At 38.3% G+C, this 22,981-nt stretch overlaps 2 protein-coding genes and 1 non-coding gene across 4 annotated transcripts in view; 1 reads left to right on the top strand and 2 right to left on the bottom strand.

Moving 5' to 3' along the window:
- LOC6561727 overlaps positions 1-22,981 on the top strand; it is a 147,668-nt gene that overhangs the window by 32,990 nt on the left and 91,697 nt on the right. The window contains exon 2 of the mRNA XM_032736395.2: positions 5,838-5,891. The gene's annotated coding sequence lies outside the window, so the exon portion shown is untranslated. The remainder of the gene's footprint in view (positions 1-5,837; positions 5,892-22,981) is intronic.
- Trnag-gcc lies at positions 11,541-11,611 on the bottom strand. Its single transcript has one exon. It is a non-coding gene; the product is annotated as a tRNA-Gly (tRNA).
- On the bottom strand, positions 12,657-22,946 carry LOC6562037 (cGMP-dependent protein kinase 1). Of its 2 annotated transcripts, none has more exons than XM_001988243.3 (10): positions 22,304-22,946; positions 18,271-18,342; positions 16,886-17,923; positions 15,309-15,481; positions 14,943-15,226; positions 14,708-14,877; positions 14,156-14,394; positions 13,774-14,091; positions 13,477-13,708; positions 12,657-13,338 (listed from the first exon to the last, which is right to left on the bottom strand). In XM_001988243.3, the coding sequence occupies exons 1-10, from the start codon at positions 22,406-22,408 to the stop codon at positions 12,823-12,825; spliced, it is 3,147 nt and encodes a 1,048-aa protein (XP_001988279.1). In that variant the 5' UTR covers positions 22,409-22,946; the 3' UTR covers positions 12,657-12,822. The 2 variants fall into 2 exon arrangements, with proteins under 2 accessions (XP_001988279.1, XP_032592287.1); XM_032736396.2 differs by having other exon boundaries at positions 16,886-17,311; positions 22,304-22,913.

Below are 22,981 nucleotides of genomic sequence, written 5' to 3' on the forward strand. Positions count from 1 at the left end.
AACGTGCATATTTCTAAATGCAAACACGCAGGCGCTGGGCAGCCAACGTGTGTGTATTTTTGTGAGAAACAATTGAATTAATTGTAAATTTATTGATGACCATTATGCGAGCTTTTAAGTGCGGCACCTGCATTGTCGCTCTGTAAATTAAATGCGCATACGCCACATATGACGCCATTTCACATGGTTAGTTCGGATATGCCTGCAAAGTCGGCTATACATAGTAAATGATGTAAATTTCGCTTGCTTTGAAAAGGCTCAGCAATATCATTTTGCAGTAGGTTTTATTTAAGTAAATATTTGCTATATATGTGAGTGGCCTACATTTAAATTGATTTTAAAAGTTTATGGAGACCGCAGTACTTTGGATATAATTTTAATTATGCTTTTTATTTTATGACCTCAATAACAAACTAAAGCATCAGCATAAAATTCGAAAATTTGGCAACATTTTATAGGCTGTCGTATTATCTATCCGAAGCAAAAAAAAAAATCCAAGCCAAATAAAACAAAATGAAATTATGCGGGTAGCAACCATAAATTGACTTTGGCCTAACAAACAGACAAACAACAAAGCGAAGTGAAACTTTTATTTTATTCTTTTTTTATGCACGAGTATATACTTTTATATAAGAGGATACATATATATATATATGATTTCTTTTTTTTTTTGTTACTTTAACGCTTGCTTTGATCAAGAATTGTTTGTATTTGAGTTTTGCCACAACTAGAATACGTGCCAGTGGTTCTTGTTTTAGCAAAAACAGAACAGAGCAAATGCTCGATAATGAGCCAAAACCAAGCACTTCAACCAAATTCCGTAAAGCAGATGCTAAACAATTGCATTGAGGCGTGAATAAACTTCTGTGTTACCAACACTCAGGTCTTCATTTTCTTCTTCAGATTTGTCTCTCTTTTATCCCGTTCCTTTTAACCATATTCCTCTTATTTGTTAGATAGTGCGTATGTTAGTTATTTACTCAACTCTATGTTGCTAACTATCTTTTCTCTATTTGTACATATAATTTGTTGGCTTAAAATGTTTGACATTTCTTATTAATTTATTTCTTTTATGTTTGATGTTGAGCACAGGTTGAAATACTTTTACGAAATTATTTTACATTTAAATTTTTTTAAACAGCTTCTAGTTATACAAAATTATCCGAATAGGTTAGCGAAATTATTCACAATAGCTACATATTTATATTCAACAAATTCACGTTGTTGGTAATTTAATGAATTATATTAATGTGGCAGCAGCAAAATTAATTGTAAATGTCTGTCATCGACAGAAAACTATAGTATTACCGAATAGACTTCAATTGAATTATAATATAATCCGAATATATATTGAATAATTCAAATTAATTTGCTTACGTAGCGTAGTTTAATTAAATTAAATAAATAATTGAGTCTTATTCGGAGCCAAACTGAAATTAGAGAAAAATTAAATAAGAAATCAGATGCATTCCAAAATTCAATTTAATTCACTTTAATCTTTATTGTCATTCAGTCTACAGTAGACACACCAGCATGGACCAAAGTGAAAATGAGTCTAGGCCATAAATTCAAAACGCTGCTGAACATGTTTAGTGGCCAACTAAGATCAGCACTGTTAGACATAAATTTCAATAATCATTCAATAAAGCAAACGCATGTCCTGCCAAAACATAACTCTGGACCCGGGCAGGACATTGCTTTTAGCAACAATGTGTATGCATTAGTAGTTTAAATCATCGTTGCCATTGTGAATTAGGGTTTTTTTTTGTTTTTTCTTTCACTTTTGTTGTGGACCAACTGCAACACGGTCAACAGCGGTTTCAGCTTATGGCTAAAGACCGTAATTTTCATGGCTTATGGCGTGCTTCAAAAAATAATTATGCATAATTATGTGTAACAGTTTTAGTGGCACACTGACAGCAGCTCGCTTAAGGGGCTTTCTATTTTAATAATTTTTCGAGGATTTGGGACAACTCTACTTGAAAGAGATATTGTGTTAATATATAATATTTGATTATTTTAGTTAACCCTTCAATAATTAAGGAATGCTTCACTTGCTGAAATTATATAGATTGATCTGATATTAACATATGCGTATCGCTAGTATTAAATCATTGTAAAATAATAGGCATACTATCCTGAATAATTTTGAACTGCAATTTAGTAGAATTGGCTTGCAAATAAAAGTGTTTCCAAAAATAAGTTGATTGAATTATTTTCAAAATTTCTTGTAAGCATATTTTTATGTTCATCAGAATTAATATGTATACTCAATTATTCATATTACTTTTAAGCTGAAGTTGAAGTTTACTTTAACCATATATTCAGTAGTTGAGTACAAGTGTTAAACTTAAAGGCGAATTTGCTTTATTTTATTTTCAAATTGTGGTCTTATGTTGCCAGCACTTTCAGGCAGCTGGCGCCAAATGTATTTCTTTACATTTATCTCTGCAGTTTCCCACTTGCAAATGTCCGCACGCATACAATTACATATTACATACATATATATAAACACATATGTTCACATGAGAGTTTGCTTCATCTGTGCATTCATGTTCAAGTGTACACATGTGAGTCGCATTCAGGGCGCAAATTTATTCATTTCAGCAGACAGGTTGCTCTAATTATGCAAGGCAGATCTGCATCCTTGCAGTCGGCCTCGACGGCCTAGACGGCATCATCTTTTTATACCCTGAACTCATTAAAAATGGGTAAAAAGGGTATAATGGTTTTGTGCAAAGGTAAAAGGAGTCTCCGACACCATAAACTATATATATTCTTGATCAGGTTCTACAGCCGAGTCGATATAGCCATGTCCGTCTGTCCGTCCGTCCGTCCACCCGTCCATCTGTATGAACACGTAAATCTCAGAGACCATGAGAGTTATAGACTTCAAATTTGGAATATAGGTTCTCGTATACCAGGTGCAGATGAAGTTTCTTCTATTTTATTGATAAGCGCCAATATGTTTTGTGTGTATGCTGCAGAGCCCCGTTACGATTCCGTGTACGTATATATGTATGTATGTATGAATATTCACGTGCTTGTCGGCAGACATTTTGGTGCAAAACTTTTTAGAGGGAAATTTTCCAATAAAACTGTAATATATTTGACAACTGGGTTCAGGGTATCGTCGTCGTCGAGCTCGCTCGACTACAGCACTCTTACTTGTTTTTCCTCATTTCCTGTGCTCATTAAATTGCTTAAAATAGGGCCTGTCATAAAGTTGTGCGAGTATATGGATTAGAAGTAGGCATCTCTGGTTCTATAAAGTAAGAACATTAACAATTATGTGGGCACTCTTTCTGTGTTATATGAAAATTAATGACTCAGCCAGATACTTTTCACCGAATTTGAAATATCTGATTGATTGTAATTTAACCAATCTTCGTGTTTATTTTTACAATCAAAATTTCTTTTCAATTTTAGCAGAATGAGAAGCTTAATAAAGTGTTAATAAAAATTTTATATCTTCTAGCCACACAAAAGTAACTAAATTTTGCTGTAAGTGTTTGGTTCCTAGTATCCTTGGAACCTGGGCTCATGACTTTTTTTCCCAGTGTTTATATGTTGACTTATATATTTGTGTACTCGATAATACAATATTGCATTACAATATGCACATATGGTCATATATAATGTCATTAGGTAATTGGAAATCTCTTCAAATCTCAGTTGAAGTGAGTATTTACTTCACCAATTACGCAAATGTGTTTCAAATGCTATTTCCAAGCTCATTTCAGAATATTTTGGTTTCTCGTTTTTTACTTGGTCCTTAGACTTGTGTACAGGCATAAATTATGGCTGGGGCGTGGCAGATTCTGGTGTATAAATCATAACGTCACGGCAACAAGAAAAGCGAAAACAATTTGCACATAAACAACATAAAGCATGGCCCGCCTTTAGGCCTGAAACGAGTAACGAGTATTTTTTGTTTTTTATGCGTTGCAAGTTTTTTACTATCGCAAATAATTTATTAGCGAAGGCCAAGGACTGTGAAGGCCATGGCCAAAAGAGACTGCTAGCCACATTGCCGCAAAGTCGACAGACATGCCACGTTTATAAATCAGGCAGAGTTAACTTCTGTGGCAACAACTGCGATAAGTTGCCACACAATATTGCAATATTACAGTATTTAGTTGGCGGCCAGTCAATTAGAAAATGTAATTACGATATAAAACAGATAGCTCGGCATGCCATGCAACATTCACAATTGATTAAGTAATTTAATTGAGCTTGTGGCTAGTGCTACAAATGCTGTTTAAGCAGCTGCCGTCATCCGCCATCATCATCAGCATTATTTGAAATCAAAGGCATCTGAACAATATGAGTTACCCACTCAATGCCTCCAGGTACGAATCCAATTCTCGTAAACAATTCTTCACGCTGTCAGTTTTCACTCACTGATGTGTGTCAGAGTGCGTTTTGATATTTGAAATAGGACCAGGGCGTGGGTGGGGTGAGGCATGCCTAATCTTAAGCCAAACACAATTTTCGGCATTTTGACTTTGGCTTGACTTTCGCTTGATATAAATTCGCAGTTTTATGCTTATTTATTTATGTATATATTTGTATTTCGGCCAGTGCGTAAATTGTTTGCCTCGCTCGAGCCTGACCCCTCTCGAATCCTGGGCGCTGGATTCCTTACTTATTGCCAGGCAGGCTGCGCATTTTGATTGATTAGCTTCATTCTGTGCTTTTCGATTCGGGCTTAATAAGTGATGCAAGGTTGCTGAAAATTGATTGTGAAATAGATTGAACAATGCTGGAAATTCCGAATAGCATTCACGAAAAGGTTTTCCAATTGAAATGATATGATTGAAGAGGATTTTTTATGGCTCTGCTTTTCACAAACATTTATTTTGCAATTTAAATTTCAATTGTGTTTTGCATATTATTTGACCTAAGGTCGCCACCATTTGGCACAATATTAAGCTACGTTCATTTTATTTTAAGTTCAGTTCTTGCGCAACTTTTGCTTTTGACCCCGGCACGTCCGCTCGGATAATTAAGTAACGCAATTAGGCTCAAGCAGCCTTAATTCATTGGCCAGCAAGGCAACTTGATTTAATTTTTAAATAAGCCCATAGAACAAAGCAAAGAGCCTAAATGCCGTAGCACATTCATATTTTCAACCACGAAAATGCCTCAACAAATTGCTTGAAACACTTTTTGTGCTGACCTTGTTTCCCCAGACCCGGTCAAATTTACCTTATCAATCAGTCCGTGACGCGAACAAAAACACAACGTGGGGTGCGAGGTGCAAAGTGGTTGTTGCAAACTGAAAGTGAAAGTGGCTGTGGATGGTCCTTAAATTTGGACGCGCTTAATCAAGCGCTAAGCCCGCAACAATTGAAGGAACGACCCTTTGGCAAAGTGTCGGACACATTCTCTTTTGCACCTTTATCTTTTTTGTCTTGGCTACCTTTTGACTTTTGCGCCGCATCTAAATAAAGTTTTGGGCTCCATTTGTGTGTCGGTAATTTGTTGTTGCACGTGGAACTCGGTCCCAAATGGAACGGGTCATTAGCAGCCGGCTGCCTCTCTAGCTCAGGTTTTGATTTCCAGCTTCAATGCCGCGACTTCCGTGCCTCGGCCTGCTTGCCACCTACGATTTATTATTAATTGGCCGCAGGCGAAAAGTTTGGTTCGCCTATTTGTTCAGCAAGTTGCTTTTGCAGCAACGTGTATTTCAATTATTAACACTTGTGCGGCAACATTTCTGCTTGCCACTTAAATGTTAAAAATGTTACAGCTATTTGTTGTTTCATTTTATTTGCATAAGTGCCCCATAAATATTTTCTATTTAATTAAAACTTTGAATTTTCTAATTGCAGAGTCCAACAGGAAGCCACAGAAAATACTCCCGCTGAATGCCAACATGATTGACGGTGAGTTGCACTCTAAACAAATAACTTATAAATTGAGCTAAAGTGCGTGTGTGTAAGCATGTTTTGGTCAAAATCATGTAATTTGTGCCCTGTTGAAAACTTAATATTCAGTGGTACCTTAAGAGTCCGCATAAATAATTTATGGCGAGAGTTAAAGAGAATTAAAAACATTTACATGCGTTGAAAATGCAAGAGAAAGAAAACTAAATGACACACATTTTGAAATGTTCATAAGAGGATATTTACGGGATCAATAAAAGTTAATATATGTTTTATATTTAATATCAAATCACGTTGATTTAATGTTTAACAAAGTATCGTAGCGAAGCTGCGTTTGTAAATATCTCTAAGCTAGCACTTTCAGTTATTGAAATAAATTAAAACCAAGTAGGTACATAGCAATAATATAATATCAGTTGACAAAAGTTAGGAAAGAACAAGGTGGGCATACCCAAGAAATTTTTCTTTCAAATTCTTTAAAGAGATAGTAAGAGTAATCAGCCTTGGTAACTGTGCCTCTTAAATTTCGGGAAATTTGATTAAACTATAAAATTGAGTATATATTTATTAAAATATTTGAATTAAATATACATACAAAATCAATGGATATCGATTCGAAATTGCACGTAATTAATTATGTCAGCCCTGTTGAGAATTAATTAATTTTGCCAAACATATTTGAAATACGTAACATTGCTTAATATTTTAAACGGCTTAAGCACATACACAGATAGATACACACGTACATGTGGCGCGATGACAATAAAATTAAAACTATTTCAATTGCGGTTAAAAATTGCATTAAATGCCCGCTGTATTTTGTTGCTACAACCAGGCACGAAACAATTTGTATTGCATTTAAGCGGATTTAGTCTGGTTGCCCTGATTGTATTTGTTTATGCTTACATTTAGCATTGAAAATGCATTCCAAAGACAACCTACAGTCAGCTCTTGCATAAATAGGCATACAGATACGCCCCACGCACACACACACACACACACTCGCACACACACATGCACTTAATATTATTTATACTTTGAATAATAAAACTTCAGTTGGCACATATAAACAGCAGCAGCAGCCGCAGCCCTTTCTTGCTTCCAGCTCACATTGGTCTGGCCTTTATTATTTTGTGGCATACTTTTGTATTGTTTGCATTTTGTTGCTCATCGCAGCTGATGCAGAACCAGAAGCAGAAGCAGAAGCAGCAGCAGAAACTGAATGGTAAAAGTGCTCTGTAAATACGCAACCAGTCGCGTCGTGTAGTATTTAGAGGGACGCAAGTACCCCTATACAACCAAAGCTATAGAGTAGATCCTGAGACTTCTATAATTGTGACTTGCAGATGTGTGTGTGTGTATATATATCTTTATATTAAAGCGACTTTTTATGAACTTGTAAACAATTTAACGACTTTTTATGCTAGACTGCCTGTGTTCCTCTATCTTCTCTGTCAGTGTTGTTATTATTACAGTGGCTGCAAACGTTTCGCTCCAACCAGGCGAATCATATATTTGTGCATAGCAAATATTTGCCCACTTGTGGGTTGCTTATGGAAATAACATAATTTGATTCCGACGTGAGTCGAGAATGTGGTAATGGGATATTGTGCATACGCTTTGATATGCTCCCATTTGTGGTTGCTTATGAGCTCTTATTTATGTCTTGTTATATTTCTATTAGATTTCCGACTTTTTTTTAACACAGAATCAGTATCGAATAGACGATAAGAACAAACAAATAAGCAACTTTCTGATACTTTAACTCACGGAGCCTCAGGCATAATACTTAATTATTAATAAATAACTGGGACAAGCGCATTACAACAATTGCATTTAAAATTTAACTTTTCTTAAAATGGAAAGATAAAGGCAGTTGGCTTGATCAACAAGATGTAAATTAATAAAGCTGTAGTAAAATTACATCTTTAGCATAATATAGCAAAGTATAGTATTCATTTTGATGGACAAGGCTAAAAAACTCTTCAAACTATGAACTGTCTTTGACTTTCAGCAAAACAAATAGAAAATGGCCAATAGAAAACTGTCGCCTTGCATTTTGACAAAGATCATGTGTTTCATTTGAGCCATTGGCATTCAGCCTATTGTGTGGTACCCGCCTCAGAGCGTGCAACACAAAGGTAGGCAAACAACAATTGTTGCCTGTGTGTTTAAAAGTTCTCAGTAACAACAGCGACGACGACAACAACTTGACCGGCAACGACAACACAAAACTCATTAATTATTCATAGTGTTCAGCACCAAAGTGTTTATGTGGCAAACGCCGCTCAGACATCGCCCACAAAATGAACAGCAAGCATCCAATGCGCCAACAGCAAGGACATAAAAGGGACTCAACAACCTGGCACGAAACACAACAGCAAAAAACAAAAACAAGAAGGAGACGAGGGAAACACAATATATGCAAATCTAACTTTTTCTCAGCATAAAAATAAAATAGCTGTGCCCGTCCCCACCCTCGGCCCAACTGCGAGTGGACACAAAATTGACAATATTGTTAACAGCTTCTTTTAGAACGAAGCTGATTAGATCGAAATCGAGCAGGCAACCCCGCCCTGCAAAGGCCTACAAAAGGGGAAACGTTTGTTGTCCTTGCCGTTGCTCCTGCTCCTGCTTCTGCTCCTGCTGCTACTGTGATACACAACAAATCCATACGTGTTAAACGCACATTTGAAAATAGGACAACAGCAGCAACAACAACAAACAATAAACAACAAAAACTTTTGCATTGGTTTTGCCTGTCGATGGCCATTTGTAAACATTGGTCGACTGTTAATGGTAAAATTTTAAAGCTTATTTTGGACCGCACGTACGATGTTATGTATGTTATGTGTGTGTGTGTGTGTGTGTGTGTGTGTGTGTCTGTGTGTGTGTGTTTGTGTGTGTGTGTGCCTTTTGTGTAAATCGTTATTGAATGCCCGAAATTTGCAATTGCACCCTGGGCGGCAGTTTGTGTATGTGTTTTGCCAGTAAATGTAAATGGTCAACGTCGCAGCGGTTCCTTTCGGGTTTGCCGTTGGGGGCGTGACCGGCGATGATTTGTGTGAGTGCTTGTGATTTGAATGCAGCAAAAGGATTTTAGTTGATGTTCAGCACAGGAGTGCATGTAAATGCCAATTGGGGAGTAATCTTTATTGCGGCGAACTGGGCCTGGCCCCCACTCTAAATTACGACCATTTGTTGAGATGATGAAACTGATGCTGACAAATGAAGTGCTCATCACATTGCAGCTTAGACGATATAAGATGATCTAAATGAGGTTTTCTTGTGGGCATTTCTATCCATCTATCTATTTCATCTGGCGATACAGAAAATCGTCATTTAGTGAAATCCATTTTATTAATGTTTCTGAGCAAATAATCAAAAGAATTCTAACATTGATTTATTGCGCCGAATAGCCACACATATTACTTTTATCGCTACTATTATTCCCAAATATTTATTTTGTCTTATTATTTTTAATATATTTATATTAAACTACTTAAAATGCACAGCTGAAAAATAATGTTTTTTTCCATGTCTACAATATAAATGTTTTTATGACTGCCAGCCTTACAACACAACTATTTTTCTAAACCGTTAGTAGTTTATTTTCCTGTCGCTTTTGATAGCTAATATGATGTCCATCTGCAGTAACCATATTCGGTTATCAGGATACAAGTTAAGTCAATGAACATAACTGGCTTAAACCGAAATTCGAAACATATTTATGCATAGTTTTTGGCCGTCAGCAGACGTTGTAAAAAGTTGAAATGTAAACAATAGTCGCTTTGATTGGGGTCGAAATTTTGTTTATAGCCCCAATCAGATTGTGACCAAGTAATGCTAACAGCTGCTATGTGACCAAGTCCTTTAACTTTAACTTCAAATTTGCATTGGTAGTTTGTTGTTGCTAAGCAGCTTTTAGATTGCGTCTGCGTCTGCATATATTAGGTCAATGCTCGTAACCTTCCTACTAAATTGGCCAAAAGTCCCAGTCTTAAAAAAATTTACTATTGCTCTCGTTTTTTGGCCGTGTTCCTTGGCACTCGCAAGAAGTTATAAATTGCTTTTCAGTCCTGTTTTAATAGTCTTGTGGTAAAAGATTTTCTGGACTCAAAGCATGCATATATTTATATATTTCATATGTAGCCTGAATGATGCTGGCTTTTATTTTGGCATTGGGAAATTTAAAACTTGAACATTGCTAAAGTTTTTCTCGGACTAGATGTAAATGTTTTAATTGCTAAAAGATGTGCATGGAAATTGAACAATATTGTGTATACGCAATATGAATGAAACACATTAAACTAGTAACAAATGTATGCAAATAGCTTCAATGTTGGCTGCAATTCATTTAAGAAAATGTAAATGTTCTTGGGTCATCATTAAATTATAATTCCAAGTGGACTTTTAGTGACTCAATTCACATTCAATTTGATTAAAATCAAGGCGAACACATAAATTCAATTCAATTCAATTGCATTGAGAATTGAGGGATATTTATTTTGTATTCTGCTGACCAAACGTGCATGTCCAAAAGTTTTTTAATCAATAATTTGGCACAAATGGAAAGAAAGATAACCTCACTTTACTCCCTCCATTGTGCACATCCTGTTACTTTGTAGACGTTTGCACTCATTTAACAATTTCACGCTTCGTTTAGGCACCGTGAGCGGATCCGGGAACCGAATCGGGCCGCTGCTTTCCGTGCTGCGTTTTTGATTCCGATGGTTGTATATGAATGTGTGTATGTCTGTATATTTTTGAGGCTTTTTGCATCAAAAGTTTTTTTGTGCAAATAAAAATGGGGATTTGCATGGTTTCTCTTAGTTAACCCTTTTCACCCGGTGTGCGCTCAGTTTTACTGATAACCCGTCGACATGCTCGTTGTCCCAGTCCTCAACCTCTTCCTCGTCCTCGCCCACGTCCTTGCGCTCGTCCTTCTCTTCGTTGACGGTTGAGCGAGCACAGTGTTTCCCCAACGGAAATGATGACATTTCGTCCAACTTTGTCGCTGCGGTGTGTGTGCAGCCGAATAGAAATGCTGAAAGGCGTTTGTCTGTGTAGGTGTCTAAGAAAATGTATAGAAAACATTTGCGACAGTTGCGAAAATGAACATTTTCACTTGCCACCACTGTCGGCGGAAATTGTGGAAATGTTGCTGCTGCTGGTACTGCGTCGTTTTGCTGCCACAAAATTGAAATTGTGGGCAAATGTTGTCGCCATCATTTTTATTGATTTCCTTTACATACTTTCTTTTATTTGGCTTATTCTTTTACGGTGACTCACAGCGGAAGGAAGGTAGCAAAACGTTATTATCAATTATCATTTATTATTGGTGTGGCTCTTTTTTCTTGTTCAGTGCGTTGACGGTTCATGTTGTTTCTCTTGGCGTTCTGCTTTTATTTCCTTTAGCGATTTCTATTTGTCTTTTGTAGTATTTCTGTTTTGTGCTTTTGTGCCATTTTGCTGCGGGTTCGAAGAAGTGACGTTAAGCTATTTTATTTTATTCATGTTGATTGAACGAGAACTGTTTTTATTTCCGTTCGATCTAGTTCGCAATATGTCTTTTCATTTCAAAAATGAAAAGTTTATTACTTTGATATTATTATCAATAAAAAAATAAATCCAACAATCGTCGGATTATGCATCGGCCGGGAATCGAACCCGGGCCGCCCGCGTGGCAGGCGAGCATTCTACCACTGAACCACCGATGCTTGCGACTTCAGTGAAACACATGCAGAATTTTAGTTTTAATTATGCATACAAATTAAAATGTAAATATACACGTGTATGCATATTTATAAACTTCTTCAGCAAACTCGACATTTGTATACATTTGTATATTTACATTTATTTGTACATATTTCATTCATTTGTTGCAGACTTTTCAAAACTTTCGAAATTTATGCCTACTCCAACTTGCCGTGTAAGTTCGAGTTGAGCTCGTTGAAGAAATGGTTAGTAGTCGGCAGCATGAATACAGTCTGTGGCTTGATATAAAGACATAATTGCACTTGACTCCATTTCACATTTTGCACAACGACCAAGACGAAAAGCTCTGTAGAGCAGGAGCAAGCAGCTACCCGGGGAAAGCAGTCCTTTTGTTCGCTGGCAGCCGTAAGGAAGATGCAATTTACAATCATGTAGTATTCAAAAACAATAAAGTAGTTTGTGTCATTTTCATATGCAGCATATGCTGGCTGCCACATAGTGCAATTATGCTGGATGTGCATTTGTAAGATGCAAATGAATGTCAACTGCATGTGGACATAATAAAGACTTCAGTCAGATAATGATGACAGCAGCACAAACTCGAGTTGCCACACAATTGGACATGGGGCATGGTTGCATCTGTCAACAGACACAGTGCTTTATGCAACAGTTACAAACTGTGGCACTAGTTGTGCTTTAGAGCTGCCTCACACATATATACATATATTTTGTGAGACTTTGGACAGCGTATTTTGTGTGCAATCTTTGCGAACATTCACCACGAGCCAAGTGAAATATTCGTTGAAAGCGCTTAATTGAAAATGTTTATTTATTCTTGTTACACGGTCAACTCTCAGTAAGTGTGTGTGTGTGTGTTTGTTAAGTGTGTCTAGTGAGTGTAGCTGTGAATTGACAACAATGGCAGCAACAACAAGTTTGCGCTTCTAATTGAAGTAGCGTAAACAAATATGCACAGAAAGAGACAGAGATAGTGAGAGAGTGAGAAGGAAATAACTGCAGTGCATAGATGGGTTTCACATTAGAACGTTGACTTTAAACGATTGAAATATCAATTTATTTACAACTTATGCATGTGCCTCTAAACTATCCAGTAGCTAACTAATTAAACACTAGTCAATTATATACAAAATATCTGCAGTAAAATTAGAATAATAATAACAATAATAATAGTAGGCATTTATTCGGCTGACAACTAAAAGTCCTTATCCCAGCCGCTGAGCTCCTCGGGCGGCTCATAGTCATCGTTAACGCCGAGTGGCATAAAGTATTGCAGGTCTGTCCAGCTCTTCAGGCAACGCTTGATGGGCGACGGTAACTGCTTCTGTCTGAGTCGCATCCAATCCAGATTGTCGAACCAGCTGTGCCGCTTGATGTCCGCAATGCCCTTGCGCTGGTATCCCAGCCGCTCGGCGGGCAGCTGCTTGCACAGATGTCGGATCAGATGCTGGGCGGATTTGGGTATACGTGATGGCATGTGTATCACATCGATGCCACTGAGGATGTTCTGATAGATCTTGATTTGATTGACGCCCCGAAACGGTGTTTTGCCCACCAGCAGCTCGTACACCAGTATCCCCAGTGCCCAATAGTCCACGGATCGATCATGACCGCGATCCAAAATTATCTCGGGCGCAACATATTCGGGTGTGCCGGCAAATGTATTTGTCTTCTCATTGGGACGCACATACTTGGCAAATCCAAAGTCCACCTGGCGAAATGGAATTGGCATTGAAATATTTTTCATATATTTTTTTATAACTTAATTCCCTTAAAAGCCAAGAGTTGGCTGCTAGACGTGCATCCCACGATTAGAGAACTCTTACTTTCTTTCTATTTAATTGCTTACCAGCTTGCAGTAGCCATCGCTGGTTAGCATTAGATTTTCAGGCTTGAGGTCCCTGTAGATGAAGCTGTGCGAATGCAGAAAATCAAAAGCTTCCACAACACAGCCAGCTATAAACTTGGCAGTCTTATCATCGAAATACTGACGCTTCGACATCACAGTCCACACATCGCCGCCCATACACGCCTCCATCAGAAAGTACACGTACTTCTCATTGCGATATGTCCGATAGAGCCTGGCCATAATCAGAATTAGCAATGCAGTTATTCATTTTCAGCGATTTCATTCAATTCTACTCACTGCACTATAAACGGTGAAGCTCGACATTTGATCATCACATTTTTCTCATTGTAGACATGCTCGATTTGATCCTGTTTGATAACCTCGATCTTCTTGATGATCTTCAGCGCGAATGTCTGATTGTTGTGTGTGACCAGATCGACGCGACCGAAGGCGCCAGCGCCCAGTGTTGCCACCTTCTTCAAATCTGAAATGGCAATGTGTGCGTGCTCATTATCGAACTCGGCACTCTTATTGCTCGATCGCCCATTCTCAGTGGCCTGCTCCTTGGGTTTCTCGCGCAGCTGCCTAATGGTACCCAGATAGCTGATGAAGGCTCTGCAAGAGATTTGGATGTATAACAATATCTTCTTCTTCTTATTTGGCTGTGCTTCTCACTCACTCTCTCTCCAGCTTGAGCACCTCGGTGCCAGGGGCATCCGCATAGACGCTCGCCTGTCGCACATCGGCATTCATTAGGGCCTGCTCTCCGAAATAGTCGCCACGCTTTCGCTTCGCCACTATTTGTTCATGTTTTGCTTCGTCCTTCTTTTTGATGGTTACTGTACCGCCGCGTATTATGAAGAACTCATTGCCCAGCTCCCCCTCGCGCACAATGCAGCTGCCAGTCTCGTAGAATTTCTGCAGGAAAATATAAAAATACTTCATTCAAATGAAAGCTGGCTTAGTGTCCAAGTTATTATGCAGCTCATTCGTGTTAGCCAATTCTAAATTTAAAGACTATGAGACTTGACAGATGGCCAAAAGTGGATTTTTATTTGGCAGTCATTGTCCAAGAATCTTACTTTGCGGCAACCGAAATATCATCGTCGTTAAATTTCATATATGTACATATCTTAGCAGCATTTATTTTACCTGGTGACCTTAGGACTTTAATCTTTGTTCCTTTCTTAACACTTGCAATAAAATTCTGGTATATGAGTTTGTAATTTACCCGCTGTAGTAGATCGACAACTTTGGTCAGCAGACTCTCTTCCAGCTCCTGTAGAAATGGAGCCGAGCGAAGGAACTGCAAGTTCTCCTCTCGTTCCCGGGAGCCAGAGATTTGCATGATGGCCCGAAATGTTTCGCGGGCAATCTTCCAAACACGCGCATCCGTGGCAGCTAAAAATCAAATAGTAAAATATCGTCATACTCTGTAGGAAACAGGAGTATTGGCTATTACCTACCTTTAATTGTGGCTTTTCGTGGGGCATTGTAGAGTATTGCCAGTTCGCCAAAGACTGTGCCTGGCCCAAAGTTGCCCACATGCTTGCCCGCCTGTATGACGTCATAGTAGCCCTCGGCAGAGACAAAGAACTCGGAGCCCTCATCGTGCTCATTGATGATGTAACTGTTCTTCTTGTAGCTGGCAGGCGCCATTGCATTGATGACCATATCCTTGCGCTCCTTGTCCATTAGATTATTGAGGAAATCATTGTGTTCAATGGCATTGAGTATGAGATTGCGTGTACTATGGGTTGGTTGGGCAACAGAAGAATCAGTCGCATTTCGAATTGTAGCCAATCAGCCAAATAGATGTTTACTCGACTTACGCTTCGTCCTTTGCATTAAATTCGATTTCAATGTTCTGCTGCACGGGCAAATTTGGTCGCATATAGATGAGGCCACCTTCCACGCGATGTGTTTTTGCTGCAGAGCTGCCGCTGCTACTTCTCCGCAGACTTCTACTACCTCTATCGCTATCCTCCGGGTTGGCCATTTCATCCTAATTGATGCGGTTGATTTCGGACAATACCACACAAAATTAAACAAATAAAAAGCATGTGATTTAGATGTTTATTTATTCTCGACTCCCAACTCTGTGTTTCTCAATGGTCAACTTTGTTTTCTGGCTTATATGTTGATCTTTGACATTTGAAGTTACGCTTTAGCACTGATACTCTCTTCGTGCGGCAAGCGTATCTTACATTCTTGCTCCTATCTCTCTCAGCCTATCTCTTTTCTATAGTTTTTGGAACTGGTTGTTTTGGTTGCAATGCTCAAAGCAAAGTGAGCAACAAATATTTTATTATTTTCCATTTAGGGATTTCTATTTTTTATTATAAATGCTAATCTATTCTTTGTAAATCTCAATATTTGTATATTCATTTTTTCCATTTTCTTTTAATTGTCTACATTAAATAAATAACTATATTGATATCATAGCCCGTAGCCCAGACAATTTTACCTACTTGAGCTTTGCACACTGACATGACTGCGACTTAAAGATTTTACGAGCGACAATAATGCAATCGACCATGGACTTGAAAGGGATTGTTTACCCGCGAGGTTTAACGGACGCTAGCCATTAAATATTTACCTCCATTTACACAGTGGAATCGCAGCCATTATAAGCATTTCCGGAGGACAAACTATCGTCGCCGCAGTCGGCGCACGTAGGCGGCTCGAAGGATAAGGTCGTATAATATATATGCCTGCCATCTTCGAAGTCGCTACATCAGCCAAAACTTGTTCAGTTGTGGGCTAGCAAAATGCGCTGGCTCAGCAGTTGGGAGAAGTGAAGACGAGAGACTACGATAGAGGTAAATATCAAGGGCTTTCAGCCATCTTGTCGGACTGGGTAGTAAAAGAGCGAAAAATGAAAGTAGCTACAGCTAAACATGTAGCAGGTAGATGGCAAAGGTAAGCAACAGTTTTATCTGTGACCTGGTTCTGCTGTTGTTGGCTAAAAAGTTAGAGTTCATTTCGGTTACCAAACAATTAACATTTCATTAGTAATTAGTAGCATGTCGAGAAGTTTCCCGGTCCCTCAATGCCCCACAGCAACTTTTCGGTACACACAATATATATATATATATATATGAATATTGTGCAGACTTTTGCTCAGCTGTTGCTTTTATATTGTACATTTTTGTATTAGTTTTGTTGCTGAGAACGAATTATTTAATTAGCCAACGATAAAATGCTTTGCGATGCAAAAAGGTGAATTAGTAATTTAGATGTTTAAAGTTCATAATGTTGATGTATTAATATACTGAGTGGTCTATGAGAATCGATAAATGATCTTAGCCTTTTCCCAAACATGCCTACAGTACTTGTCCACAGCAAGCCAACAAAAATTCAGATGACCATTTGTTTTTTTGTAATACTTCACTGTTTCAGTACATACTTGACTGTTTGACTTGTTTAAAGGCAGCTCTGGGGCTGCTTGAGGCTCGGCACTGCGTTTCTTTCGTAAGTGCAGCGGTGTAACGGGTTTCAGGAGCTCTAGGGGTAGGGGTGGAGGCGTTGGTATGTTAATATCGGGCATGGTTGACACACGCCGTCGCTGTGCAGTGGTAGTCGACTCGGTGGCAATGGTGCTCTTAGATCTCCTTAGATAATTGAGTGACACATTGCTGCAGCTCTTTGCGGGTGCCTGTGGCATTGTCGTTGTGGTTGCTGTTGAGTCCGTCAGATGTTGTCCAAATTCGTGTCCTTGTTGGTTCAGTGGCAATGTTCCATTTGTCAAGTTGTTGTTGTGCTTTTTATTGTTGTTGGCATCGCTGCTGGGCCAGGACAAAGTGTCATCAGAGTGCTGCTCGGTATTTAGTTCCTGTGTATGACCAATAAAGAATTTTACATTTGACTCTGCTGCTGCTGATGCTGTTGTCGGAGTTCCTGCCCCTGTTGCTGAGGCTTTTGATGTTGGTGTGAATATCGACGGCGTTTCTATGGATGGAGTGCTGCCTGTCTCATTGTCAGCACTATCATCAATTATGCCATTCACATTCACATTGAGTTTTGACTTGCCATCCACAACATCGACCTCCAACTCCTGCTCCAGCGTTTCCTTATCGTCAACCTCATCACATTGGGCGCCATTCACGTTGGGCGCCTCAGTAGGCAGGGCCGTCGGTCGTCGCTCTTTGACGGGCTTTAATTTGGAATTGGTACGTGTGACATTAATTGCACTACCACTGACTGGTGCCGTCTTGTCCTTCCCCATCCCATCCTTGTCTCTCTCCTTTTCCTCGGCCTGTAGCCGGCTTTTATGTGAGCGAAACTTCTTTGGCCGCTGCTGTTGAGGTTGAGGTATTTGTTCCTCCTGCTGGCTATTGTCAGGACTACCATCAGCTCGTCTAGAACTGAACCCATTTTCGGCCACTGCCTGGAGTTCTTGGGCAGAGGAGCTGGAGGGCTGTTGTTTTAGGCGCTGCAGTTGAATCTAATGGGCCCCGGGGGAGGGAGGCAGATGTGGACGTACGCCCAAACATTTACAAAGACAAACAAGAGTGCGGGGTGCATGTGTGGGTCCGTGGGCATTGTTTGTGTTGTTATTGTTGTTGTATTGTGTACATATTTACAAGTGTTTTGTTTGGTTGTTTGCATCATTTCGTTTGAAAGTATAAGAAACAGGTGTACAAATATTAATTGAGTTTGACAAAGACAAGCAAAGAGAAATAAAGATACGATTGGATAGATTGAATGTTGTATGGCCGCCGGACCCGTGAATTTTGTGCTAGGACTGTGCTTTACAACAAGTTTAAAAAAAATTTTAAATTAAAGACTTACCTCACTGGCACTGGGCGTAATCATGGGTGAGTAAAGTTGCTTCTCCTCGCGTCGTATATAGAGTACACTTTTCTGAAATTAACATTGGTTAGTATGAAGCTTAAGCACAATCTTCACAATAATATTATTTTAAAATTTGCATTATATAAATGAATAAAGTTGGGATTGTCAAATTGTTATTTATGCAGATCAATTCTAAATATTGAATATGTTTGTTGCGTGTCTTATGACTATGTACAAGTTATATGTCTTAGCTTATGATTTATTACCGCAAAAAGTATATTTATAATTTTGTAGATAAAATATTTTTAAGTGTCAGCAGATAACCGCCCAAATGTACACAAGACTCGAAGACGACAGCTGCTGAAATTAATGTCGAACATAATTTAACTTCGGTCAGAATGGAAAGGTAAATCGAGTCAAGTATCAACAGGTTTGCTCACAAACGGAATATAAAAAATATGACAGCGAAAAGAACAACAATTCCTGCTGCTATTACCAAAAAAAGAAGCAACAGCAAAAATGACACACAAAAGAAAACATAAATAAATACCAAACAATCTGTGAAAGTAAGCAAATAATGCCCGTTGCTTTTCTTGTCTGTCTGTCTGCTGGTGTCTGCTGTCTGTGGATGTGTGTGAGTGTCCGTTAGCATTGAAATCAATCTGCTGCTGACACTGCTGATAAATGCTTAGAGCCGTGCAGTTTAATGTATGATACAGTTGCCAGTTTATCCCGCCAGTGAGCCTCAATAAACAACAACAAATGGCCATTGTGCGCTGGCATTGTATCTTTGTATCTCATAAATATGTTTGTGTTTGTGGCAAAAAGATTTTTCATACTTTCGAGCTTTGCTCTTCACATTGCACACACAATGCTGTCACTTATTTGAATCCGGCTCGCAAAGTGTCGCGAACCGACTGAGCGAGGGCTTCCCTCACTTTTGATAATATGACAGCTGTGGATTTTTGGCTTGATGATGGGATTAATCAAAGTTGAGCTCCCTGCATGACAAATTTATGTATGCATATTGCTAAATAGTATCACGAAAAATGCTTTAAAATTTTTAATTTCTTCTGAGTTTTGACTACACCAAATGTATTGACTTATTTGCACCATTGCTGTTTCTGTTCGAATGAGTCACAAAGTTTTAAATAGGTATTTAATTTCCTTATATTGACTTTGCCAGCCACATCTAGATATCTATTCCCAACTTGGCCCACAATTTTATCTGCTCTGGTTTCTTTGCTTTTCAGCTTTTATTTACTTGCGCGTTGTTGAAAACAAATAATGAATATAGTTCGTATATAGACGGGGTACGGCCGATCGCTAGGGGGAGAGGTAGGATTACATTGTTACTTTACATGGTTACCGGAAGCAAATCGGACAAATAAGACAATTTTAGATAACTTTTTTAAAAACGCTTGGGAAGTTTTTAATTAGCAACGTGGCTTAGAGTCAAAAAATATGAACAAAAAATACAGTTCAGCCCCCTTTGCAAAAAGCTCGGTAAGCCCTTGGATGACATTTCTATAAATAAGCTACATGTATGCATATAAATATATATATAGAGTAGACTTGCTCATAAAGTTGTCAACAAGCTGCCGTTGACGCACTTGTGCACACTTAAAATAAATTCGAATAATGATTATTGCTTTTATTTGAAATCGCAAGAATAATATCAAAAGGTTGGTTTTATGAATGGCAAGCGAAATAAATAATAATTAGTTATTAAAAATATGTTTTAATCCCTTGAAATCATCAATAAGTCGAAAGTTTATCTTATTATTTTTGCTAAGAAGAAATTATATACAAGGTAAAAAAAAACCTGAAGAATGATATGACTCAATAAAACAAAATAAATAAATTAATTCTCATGCAAATAGGTTTTATATTGACTTTAATTCTCTTTTTAAGTCAATTACTCCTCCATATTTAAATTCAGGCTCTTGGCTGTTGGCTCTTGGCTGTTGGCTCTTGGCTCATGGCTACTTTGATGAGCTGAGTAAGCGATTAGTGGCATATACATTGGCTTAGAATTGACATTAAACGATTTTCTGGTACTTCCAGACGCCCCTTTCTGTCGCCACCCGCAGAATAACAGGTGGTCTTATCGCTCAATTGGCAGACAGGCGTGTGGCCAATAAAATATTCAAACCTTTTGGGTAAGAGTAAAAAATGTGGCAACTTTGTCCTGGTTGTTGTTGTTTGAATTTTTGGCGATGTTATCGTACGTTTGCCGAGAATCCGCACAAGTAAACACATGTCAATATGCAGGTCGCGTGGTTGTCTTCGCCGCTTTGATATGCTAATCAGCCTTAAACGATGACATTTTGACAGGTTTTCCGTTTCCCAACGGAACAGCCAAAAGTCGAGGTAGATGTTAATGTTGATCGAGGCAAGACGCATTCGCCCAAAGCAATCGGTCTGCTCGGCTCTGCTCAGATACCAATGCGTCGAATTCGGAATTTCCAATGTATTAATCGTTGCCAACCAAATGTTTCGGTATGCTAATGTATATATGTATGTATATGTGTATGCATGTAGGTAGGTATGTGAAAACTTGAAGGAGTACATCAAAAAGCAAAAGGAAATGTGTCCTGCATACTCAGCATGTTTTTACTGTATATATGTATATGTGAGCGTATCCTTGAAAATGTCAAACGTATTGCATTTATTGCCCCCTGGGGCTTTGTTTGTGTGACAACATTGACTTTGAACTTTACGCATAGTTGTTTGGGAACGGGAAAGGATGTGCCCCCTCCGTGATGGTTGCTCGGTTCTCTATCACGTTGTCATCTCGTGGCAGGCAGGCATCCTAGCAAGCATCTCTCTCTATGTTGTGCAGACAGCTAGATAGCTGGCCATATAGATAGCTGCTCATCTACGGATTGTGCATATTTATGTGTAATCTGCTTGGCTTTGCTTACGATATATGCATGAGATTCATTCCTTCAGCCATATTCATATGCATGCTTATCATATTTTTGAATATTTAATGTCTGCTTGGATGCCAACCCGATGAAGTGCGCAGATTGCAGATACTCAAACGACATTTCAGTCGAGACCTTGTCATTGCCTCTGATAATTTGATAAATCCAATTTCCAAGCGAATCGAATTGAAAGTGCATGTTAATCAAAATTTCTTCAAAATAAAACATGGTAATCAGAAACTGTATCTAAACAACAATTTCACAGGCACTTGTATTCAACTCCCAGCATATGGTGACATAGAAACCCTAACGCGTTCTAATATCATATATGCCAAGCACTAAGCTCTCAACTGTAAAATCATACTATATACTTATGATTATTAGAGATATGGGCCGGTGTGAGCCGTTGATAAACATTGCCACCAGCTATTGAGTTTTTAATGGCTTATATAGATAACAGAACATAATGTATTGTGATTATATTTATTGCCAAGTTTTGATAGTTATGCCTATTTATTTATTTATATGCATTATTTGTATACTCTTAGGACCTAGAATATACAAACAGTTTAAGCCAATTTAACTATACATCATTGAATTCCTTTTGTTATACATTTTTGTTTAATTTTACATTTAATCCCCTGACGAATTTGTTTAGTTGAATGCAGTTGTCATTTATAAAACATATAAATATTTACATATAATAGAGCACTCAACTTAATTACTAAAAATGTTGTAAGAAAATTTTTAGTTAATAAATAAATTATATGAGTGTATCTTATTTGCAGTGGTTAAATAAAATTTCCACTTTATTTCTATGACAAGCTTGTGAAAAGTGAACGTCACAAGCGGCATCAACGTTGATAAAATTGATAAGGTTTTTGTTGCACACGTGTTTTTTATTTGTTTTTTTTTTAACTTTAGCTAGTCGTGCTTAGTGGGAACCATTAGTTGTGACATTTGCACGCCGCTCCCGCGCCTAACTTAATTAAGCACTTGATCAACTTATCAGTGCTGCTTATCGGGGCACATAAGTGCAACAACAACATGATGTATAAGTATGATGTGTGTGTGTTGTGTGTGTGTGCTCTGTAACTCACCACGGGGCTATCTTGTGTGTTGAGTATCGTGTCTGTGTTCTCATCTTGGGCAGGCGTAAATTTGTTTTTACTCCGATGATGAAAGAGGCGCGGAAAGCAGGCCATGTTTGCAGTTAGGGGCAGGGGTGGCGCAATTGGTGGTGCTGGTGGGTTAAAGCTCACACGTTGGGGAGCTAAGTTCGTTGGATAGTTCAAAAGTTGAGTTGAGGCACCGTTTACTGTCTGCTGGTTGCTGTGATTAGTTGCCAGCTACTATTTTAGCAATTTTATCACTCATTTTATGCTGCTTCTGTTAGTGTTGTTATTGTTATTGTTACTTTTGTTTAATTATTATTGCAATAATGATTGTTCCCTGCAAATAAAGGGGGAGCCATGCAGCTGAGCTCTTAACGGAATCTAAATCGCTTTTAATAACTATTGCCCAAATCGTGATTTATGGTCGCGCATTTAATTGCCGCTGTAAATTTGTTTATTCGACTGCAATTGTTGTAAATCGCTGGTTATCGTTTATTTTTAGCACCCAATTCAATTCCGAATTGTCACAATTTGAATACGTATGCAATTTTCACATTTTAGTCATCTAGTACTTTGCGCGTTATCTGCAGGGCCAGTGCCTTGGTCATTTATACAACCTATGTTCGTATATATATATATATATATATATATGCATATATATAT

Source organism: Drosophila grimshawi, unplaced genomic scaffold (assembly GCF_018153295.1).
Source record: "Drosophila grimshawi isolate 15287-2541.00 unplaced genomic scaffold, ASM1815329v1 contig_1377, whole genome shotgun sequence".
Taxonomy (NCBI): domain Eukaryota; kingdom Metazoa; phylum Arthropoda; class Insecta; order Diptera; family Drosophilidae; genus Drosophila; species Drosophila grimshawi.